Source organism: Rhynchophorus ferrugineus, unplaced genomic scaffold (genome assembly GCF_030347505.1).
Source record: "Rhynchophorus ferrugineus isolate W39M unplaced genomic scaffold, kcgeb_rfMv2 rfM4, whole genome shotgun sequence".
Taxonomy (NCBI): Eukaryota; Metazoa; Arthropoda; class Insecta; order Coleoptera; family Curculionidae; genus Rhynchophorus; species Rhynchophorus ferrugineus.
Genome location: NW_027472583.1, coordinates 12,925,871 through 12,934,869, shown reverse-complemented (window position 1 = coordinate 12,934,869; position 8,999 = coordinate 12,925,871). Strand labels below are relative to the sequence as shown.

At 32.6% G+C, this 8,999-nt stretch overlaps 1 protein-coding gene across 1 annotated transcript; it reads right to left on the bottom strand.

Annotated features, from left to right (window-relative positions):
- Positions 1-2,043: 2,043 nt before the first annotated feature.
- LOC143196048 (cathepsin L-like proteinase) lies at positions 2,044-4,862 on the bottom strand. The gene is made up of 6 exons (XM_076403637.1): positions 4,703-4,862; positions 4,515-4,644; positions 2,860-3,068; positions 2,626-2,797; positions 2,410-2,571; positions 2,044-2,299 (listed from the first exon to the last, which is right to left on the bottom strand). Exons 1-6 carry the CDS (start codon positions 4,790-4,792, stop codon positions 2,094-2,096), a joined length of 969 nt encoding a protein of 322 aa, XP_076259752.1. The 5' UTR covers positions 4,793-4,862; the 3' UTR covers positions 2,044-2,093.
- Positions 4,863-8,999: the final 4,137 nt, after the last annotated feature.

Below are 8,999 nucleotides of genomic sequence, written 5' to 3'. Positions count from 1 at the left end.
TTTTTTTTGGAATTTTTGCATCTGTTTGGACGCTCTAGATTCGAATTTTAAATGATAATTACAGCAGTGGATCCACGTTTCATTCATAGTAACGAAACAATGAACTTTTGTTCTCTTAAGTCTTATAAAAGCCGAACTCAAATATATTTTTATTCCGTTTTCAGCTGTGCAACACTTTATGTGCATACAACTTGCTTTGTCTTTATATAAAAATTAAATTAAAGTTATTCATACACAAATTAAATGTTTATGAAGATCAGGAATTAGAATGGTATAAAGTTTCAAGTTTCATCGATGTACAGGTGCCTTGCGGATGTGGTGTATACTGGAGGTTTACATAGATATATTAACAGTACTTACATAGAAATACAGACTTGGTTTCTACTTAGTTACTAGATTGTAAATTATATATGACAGATTAATACCCAGGTGATAAACATAGATCTACTCAATTTTCTCGTTTTTCGACGTTGTTTAATTGGCTGAAAGTTTTTAGTTTCCGTTTTTAGTAAATTTTAGAGAAAATTGAAGAGCAAAAATAAAAGTCCAGAGATATATCCTCGATGTGTTTTGTGTTGGTAATAAAAGGAACATTGAAATTTGATTCCAATGAAGGTTTTAAAATATCATATTGACAGAATAAGATATAGTTGTCTATATTTGTAGCATATATACTCATCTTGTAGCTTGTTATACATCAGGTGTTAGGATTATATCTCAGAGTAAGAGATATTTATTTCAATTATTTCTTTTTCTTCCTATAATTGAAATTTATGGTAAGATTAAGAATTTCTCTATTACACGTTTATAAGATATTCTTGATATTTCTTTGTAACGCAATGTATATATATTGATAAATATATTATATTTTTTATAGCACACTTTTTTTTCTTTATATTCTTTAACTTATCAAAATTTTAACTTCGGGGATATTTTAGATTAATAAGAATTGCAGATTGTATGCCAAGCGTACCTGTAGGTAGATCCTTGGGACTGCACGGTATCAAAACCTTAGTACCTGATACATTTACGGTTGCCTATATTGTCCTGACAATAACGACAGTCGACCAATACTATTTTTTGAAAATTATTCTCTTAGCATTCCCCAATCTGCCTAATGGGCAATAAGTGTTTGATAATATTTATGTTATGCAATGATATGTAGAAAACTCATTAAATAATCTCTTGTAGAAACTTAACTTAAACAACTAAACAAGTATTATACATCATTTCATTACTATTCTATCTTATTCTAAAAATTATTATACATGTTTATTAATAAGAAAGGATCTGCCATCGTACACTTTGAGCCAATTCATCTGATTCAGCTTAAGCCCAAGTTGTTTAAACTTATTAGTATGTGTTTCTTCCAATTTAAGTGTCGATCCAGATACCTTACCTGTGTTGCCATAGTAGAGGTGTTTGACATCAGTACGTCAGATTTATATAGGAGATATAAAAATAGGCCAAGGGAATTGCCCTGCGGAATACCTGAATATATTGGTTTGTAGTTTAGTGTATTCGTCATCCTGTTTCACAATGAAACATCTATTTCTGAGATATGACTTTAGTAGATGGGTGTAGTGGGAGCAAAATATTTACCATTTAACTTGAAATTTAGAGTACCACACCTTATAAAAGCTATATCAAGGAATGTAACCGAGTAATCACTGACTAATCCATGAAGTTGCTCCACGTTGAAGTGCTAAGCCGTGTTTGTTATGGAAAGCGAATTCATGGCCCGGAATAATATTTCTTTCATCTGTGATCAATTTAAGCCTCTTGATCTACAGTTTTTCGAAAACCTTAGATATCACAGGTAACGGGGTTATAAGAACGCTAGGAAGGAATGTCTTTTGATTTTACATTGGTTTGAAAGTCATAAGAATTTTGACTACTCTCCAAGTGCTAGCGAAGTAGTTTTGATTTGTAAATTGAAGCACTTTTGTGAGAGTTCTGAAAGATTTTTCTTTCATTATTACAATATAATATATGCATGAAACAGTATAAATAGGTGAACGGTGAAAGAAAAGTGCTTCCAAAAATATTCAACTTATTTATTTATAAGTAAATACATATGTAATAGTCATCACTCAGTTGATGATGGGATAAATGGCATTTCTAGTAACGCCACATTCATTTACGCCACGCTTAAGTCTGATATAACCAACTTCACCCCAGGAACTTCCCCAGGAGTTTTTGGCAGTCCAATAGTCAACACCATTAGCGCTGTTATATCCCACAAGAAGAAGGCTGTGATTTAAGTCCTCTCCTGTACATTCCGCATTATGATATACACCTTAAAAAATAAATGAGCTCTTACACGTCAATGATTGATTAAAACAAGAATTAAGGCGTTGTGGAGAACACTTAATGAAACATGTTGGATGAAGTATTGTTATAACTTACCATAAGAATAAAACTGGAGGTAGTTTCCGTTGATGGTAACCGCAACAGGCCCAACACTACCAACAACGTTTTTCAATGTTTCTTCATTTTCCTCCACTTTAACATAAGAACTTATTTGAACCGCTACTTTATCCGATTTGTATCCACAAGTGCCTTGGCGTCCTAATAAATATTGGCAATAAAAATACTAAACTGCAGAATTGATTGAGATCTTACCTGTGAAGGGATATGAGCTGTAAGTTTCCAGACCATATTTGGCAATATATTGGTAAGCGTCATCCAAGTTACCGCTTACACAACCGCCGTTACAGTCGATCATTTGTTGGTCGGATAAAGCAGTTACGCTATCATTGGTTTTTATGGCATAAGCGCTCTCTGTTGCCCCAGTCTTGAATAATATCCAATTAACTTGTTGTAATTAAAGACATAGGCTATAACAGAAGTACTTACGGCGGCATTAGCTGAGGTAGCTGAACAAGCTTTCCCACTTCTGACAACACTGACTTTGTGAAGCAGTCTCCAGTCAATAGAATCAGGAGCCTCCAAATGGTCTGGATGTTTGAGAGCCTTGCTTGTAGTTAATTCAGACTTAGTGCTCTTCTGAACTTTGAGCATATCCAAAAATTCTTCCGAAGTCATGTCAGCAAATTGGTTTATAGCTAAAATTGCCATTAACTGCGTGAAAAACTAATTTATATTTTTATCAGGCGCATTCATTAACTTTAAAGGATTCCTTTTTAAATTCGAAACTTTAATCTTAAAGCAAAATTGGTACAATGTATTTTATTCAAAGGATTGTTCATTAATAGTCGCTACTTTTTTCCATCTTTTAGGAAATTTACGGATTCCATCTCGAGATAACGATATATCTTCTGAGGATATCGACGAATGGACCCATATTTTCTTATCTTCATAAGAAGTGAACCGCTGCTCAGACAGATTACAACTCATATGCCGAGAGAAGTATTATCAGAAGAAGCAAGTATTGGACAATACTACGGATGGGGTTCCAAGTTCCAAAATATTTCAATTCACCGGTCTTGCCACATGTAGTCGAGCTTTATCATGCAGAAAATTAGCATTGTTGGATCCCTTCTCGAATTTCAGTCGTTTTTTTTACGCAGTGATCAGCACATAAACATCAAGTGTAGTCGATATCGATCCTATTTGATGGTTTCATCGAGTAATGCCTTAAATTCTCGCCTTCAAATTGTTTTGTTAGTCATGTTAGACAAAAAGCAAAACACATTAGAACCAAAATAAAACAACTATACTGGTTAGTCGGAAGATACTCTTAAGTTGATCTAAAATAAAAGACGTTGATCTATGAGACAATTTTAAAGCCAATTTGGACCTATGGGTTGTAAATATGGGGTTGTGCTAAATATTCAAATCAACTAGTCATCCAACGTTGTCAAAACAAAGTTGTTCGATTAATTACCAATGCCTATCGCTACGTTACCAACGAAGAACTGCACGATGACCTGCAAATCAAATGGATTTGCGAAGTTATCCAAGAGTTCGCCTTAAAACACGTAGGAAGATTACTAAATCATACCAACGTAGAAGCAATACAACTACTGGACAATGCGCAGAATGTTAGGAGATTGAAGCGAACAAAACCATACCGACTTCTATAAGGTGACCTTTAGTGTAAACTATAGCTTAAGTTATTATAATTTTATAATTGATGAATACATATTGATGTATTTATCTTGCACTTGTCTTACTCGTGAATTAATCCGAATACAAATGAAATATAGTTATAAATTAATTTTTAATTAAGATTGTACTAAGTATATCCAATAAAGATGTTATAAAAAATTAAAAAATGTTTTGGTTGTACTGAACTCTTTGTCTCGGCGTCTAAATTACTATTTTTAAAAAGTCTAAACCAGTATTGACTTGCTAAAATCGAACGAGCACGGTTATGATGAGCTTCACACAGCAATTCGACGAAATAATACACAGTGAAAAGTAAAGCCTGTCAGTGAAGTTAAAATATGTCTTAATCACTATGTAAATCCGTTAAAATTAATTTATAGGCCTAATATATTATTTTTACTAAATTGCTATATAAGGACCTCTATAGAAAGACATCTTACCCATTGTATACGTTTCCAGACCCTCTTCATAACGTTTGTTATGTTCATTAATTAATTCCAAGTTTTTTCTAAAAATGGTGAACCGTTGGGTTTCTTCGCTTTGATTTTTGTATAATTTTTCATGCTTCAACTAAGTATATAATAAAATTGGGTATGATAAATACAATAAACAACAACAAACTACGTACTTTAAATTGTTGAAACTGTGCGTCATGATCCCCAATCGGAGAACCAGCAACAGCAACTATCACCAAACCGACTATGATCAAATATTTCATATTAGCATTGATTTAAACTCTTTTTGAATCGATACTGTGATTATAGCTAAAATGCTTTTTGTTTTTATACTATTCATATACCGATAAGGTAACCTAATATCATAATCCACTCGATTTATCCGCGCTTGTTGCCCACCTGAGGAAAATTATCAATCACTTGTTGATTCAATGCATGTTTTTAACTTGTCACTATTACTTGGCGATAAGTTGCTATGCCACACTTCCTGTATCTGGAATTTCTTTGATAAGAGGTTCTGGTGGTCTCTCAAGTATATCGTATCATCATGATATGCAAGTATACTAACAGAGACACAGAAAACAGTGAATCATATACAAATAAGAAATTAGTCGAAATAATTCATTTACAATATTATTGGTAGGACTAATATTTGTTTAATTTTTAGGTAGCATATTTCAACCTAATGATATAGAATCTACCATGGATACATCTCCTATTTATAAAACCGATGTAGATCTAAATCTAATTTCTCCTTTGGAAGTTGCCACTGAAAATGATAACCCCAATCCTGAAAAGGCACCTGATATAGATGACATTTCACCTGGATTATTGAAAGAACTGCAACGAAAAGCAGTCATCATATTGACATATATATTTAATGTCTGTTTAAGACTGGAGCATGTTCAGGAATTCTGTAAGGTGACACAAATAATTATGATCAAAAAACCTGACAAACCTGCAGAACAAGTCGAATCTTACAGGCCCATTTCGCTACTACCTGCAATATCAGAGCTATTTGAGAAAGTAATATTTAGAGGTGTTAAACATTTTGTTACACCGATCCAATCGATCACAGAGTATTGATTGATGATTCGGCTCGCTTCAATCTTCTGATTTCCTGCGTAAATCCATTTGATTTCGAGGTCATCGTAGAGCTCTTTCTTGGCTACGTAGGGATAAGCATTCATGTTTTAGTGCTGTTTCATATATGTCTCCAATAGGGCGAAATTGGCGTTGTGACTAGCTGATAAACTAATCTTTTTGTTGTTGATTGCTTCACTTTTAAGTCTGATTTGCTTTGTTTTTGTCTAACATGATGTCTATAATTTAGCCTACCATAAACATAGATGTCGAGGTATTTAGTTGACTCTGCGCCAGAAATCGTGTATCCGTCAAGTGATATAGTTAGATTTTTGTTGTTTTGCTACAAGGAAAAATTAATATTGACAGATTTGAAGTTATTATTATCACTTATACTTTCTCTACAGCCTTTGGCAGAGATACATCTTTTGCCATAATAAATAAGCTGTTGGCAAATATTCCAAGTACTGCTTCTTTTGTTGTTGGAAACTGAGCAGTATGACAGAAAATGATGTTTAAATAAATGGCCATATTAACAAGTGTGTAACCGAAGCATGACGTTAATGACACTAAACCACACGAGATTCACTAAGCGGCAATATATACACAATAAATCATAGTTTAGAGACAATTTTATTCCAATAGCCTTATTGGTTTGTCCTCTTTTGAAAACGACGATTTCGGTGGAGAACGTGACAGAACGATAACAAATTCTAGGCTAAAAAGAACTGAAGGAAATTAGCATAAATCATTAGTGATTTGCCTGAAGAACGATGCTAAATGTCACATTAAGGATGTATGGATGCATGAAGATTGTGCGATACAGCTTTTATTTCAGTCGTAGATCTATAATAATAATGTGTAATGTACAATAACTATTATCCAGGCCATTACTCACATTCAATCAGATATACGTAGCAGAATCCATTAATGACTGGATTAAAAGCATTCAATTAGTTATCATTAGGAATACTGTTTTAATAAGATTTAACATTGACATCTTTTTTCTTTTGACATAAATCCCTTTCTTACAATCATTCCTTTACAATTTTCAACATTACTTTAGCAGAGTTTTTCTTCTTCATTTTTAATTAATACGATGGTTCCCATTCCCATATTCTCATACATTGGTCGAGAGGATGAATGATGACAAATGTAACATGTATTTTAACTGAACATTCAGGGTATCGGTTGTTTTATTATTTCGCGGTTGTTAATATATTAATAGAATTCCCATGATAGCATTATTCTGAATTTGTTAATAGTTGATAGTCAACGGTATCTACATGACACAGATACCTAAAGTGAAGAAGACACCATCATCAAAAACAATAGAAGAATAATGTTTTGTCTCAATTTCCCAGAAACACAAAATTTTGCCCATGTATGTTATATGCCACTATATGCAGAAAAAAAAACAAAAATTTAATTATATCATTTAAGGGAGGCCCAATTTTTGAAACGGTATCACCATATGTTTCATTGATAGGTCAAACTGGAAAACTGTACTAGTTAATCGAAAGACAAAAAAATTATATAATATGTCAGTTAATAATAAGACCTATTTAGACTTATGGGGTTTATATATAGTAAGTAACATGTGGTAATGCAATAAAAGGACTAGTCCAAGATTTAGTCCTAAAACATGACAGAATGTTGCTAAATTGATGTTGCGAAAAATAAAAATAATAATACATTAATTTGTAAATTAAGATTGTCTAAGTGTATTTAATGGAAGATGTAATAGAAAAAGGTATGTCCTTAAAGTCACTGGAACAGCTAACATACGCTCCAATTCCGTACTTTTAATGCGTTTACTGCCCTAGATTTGCAGTCATTTTCAATCAAGTTCATCATGGTTAAAATAAATGATTGCACAATTGCGAGATATAATTAGTAAGACCAAATATATTTTTATTAATCTTTTAGAACGTCAACAATCTGCCCGTGGCCAATAAGTATTATTGTATGATTTCCGTTATATAATATCCCAATATATAGAACTCAGAATCACTTTAGTAAGTGATCTGCTGTACAATTTATAATCTAAATCATATTCTAGATACTATTCTAAGTTCTTTTTAAAGTCTATCCTAACTTATTCTTCTATTCTAACTTGTTCTAGAGATTATTAAATCACACTCTATGTGTCTGTTAATCAGTTCGTATGGTAGTTTGCCTTTGAGCCTACTCACTTCACTGTCATCGCATCCATTTAACTGTTTGGCGAGTGCATTGGGAAACACTAATAGTCTTTCAGAGTACTTCGCACTAGAACTTCGAATCACACTAGTTATGGGTTCTAAGGGGATATCGCGTTGAATCAGTTGTTGGACACGTAATATGGAGAATCGATGATGATTCGCAACACTTTATTCTGGAACTTTCGGAGGATATCTGTATTAGATTTGCTAGTAGTGCCCCACAGTTCAATATAATAGGTCCAAATAGGCCTAAGTATTGACTTATACAGCAAAACCTTGTTATATAATGATAATTTAGATTTACGCCCTATCAACCAATATATTTGGTTTAGTTTAAGCCCAAGCGTTTTGTCACTATATGTTTTTTCCATGTCAAACGTCGATCAAAATTCATTCCCATGTATTTAACGTTGTCTGCATGCAGGCTAAAAATACGCTAATATAATTTTTTTGATCAATTATACATACAGTCAGATTCTAGGCTTTCAAAGAGTTTCAAGGCAGAGCAGTAGTTAATGAATGAACTTTTGAAAGACTTCTCTCTACACGTTATGGAAAAAATACAAAAGCTAGGAAAATGTGGGAGCTCATAAATTTTCTGAAAATGCAATTTGGGATCATTTCAATATTGTTTCACTATTTGTCAGGCAAAATCAGTTGGAGTGAACAACATATTGTTACGGAAAAAGATAAGTACGTCATTTTCTTGACGAGACATGACATGGAAGAACAACTGTATACCGTACGTTGGAAGAGTTTTAAACGAATGAAATGGGAATGCCAAATTTTTCAATAATTATTATTTAACTGTTGCCATTTTTTATAAAGGTTTTTTCAATTTTGAAAATTATAAACCAGTATTGTTAATGAAGATCATATATGACGAGGCAGATACGTAATTTTCGAGATGATATTCGTATTGTTACTAATTTTCAAAAGTGTTACGTCTGTTTTCATGCTAATTGTTATTAAAAAAATAGTATACTAACATATTAGCAAGTAATAGTGACAAGTTAAAAACAAAATCAACAAGTGATTATAATTGATATCATTTTTTTTTCACCAGGTGTGCACTAAACGCGAATAAGTCAAGTGGTCTGTGAAATCAAATAGCTTTATCGATATATGTAGGATATAAAAACAATATATAATTTAATAGTAGACAGAGTTTGATTCTGGCGAA

Bases quoted from the DNA above. Each gene is read 5' to 3' on its own strand.
- LOC143196048 (XM_076403637.1), bottom strand. From the start codon at position 4,792: ATGAAATATTTGATCATAGTCGGTTTGGTGATAGTTGCTGTTGCTGGT. The intron at 4,645-4,702 runs GTACGTAGTTTG...TTATATACTTAG, and splicing joins CACAGTTTCAACAATTTAAA to TTGAAGCATGAAAAATTATA. The intron at 2,572-2,625 runs GTAAGATCTCAA...AATATTTATTAG, and splicing joins CAGCTCATATCCCTTCACAG to GACGCCAAGGCACTTGTGGA.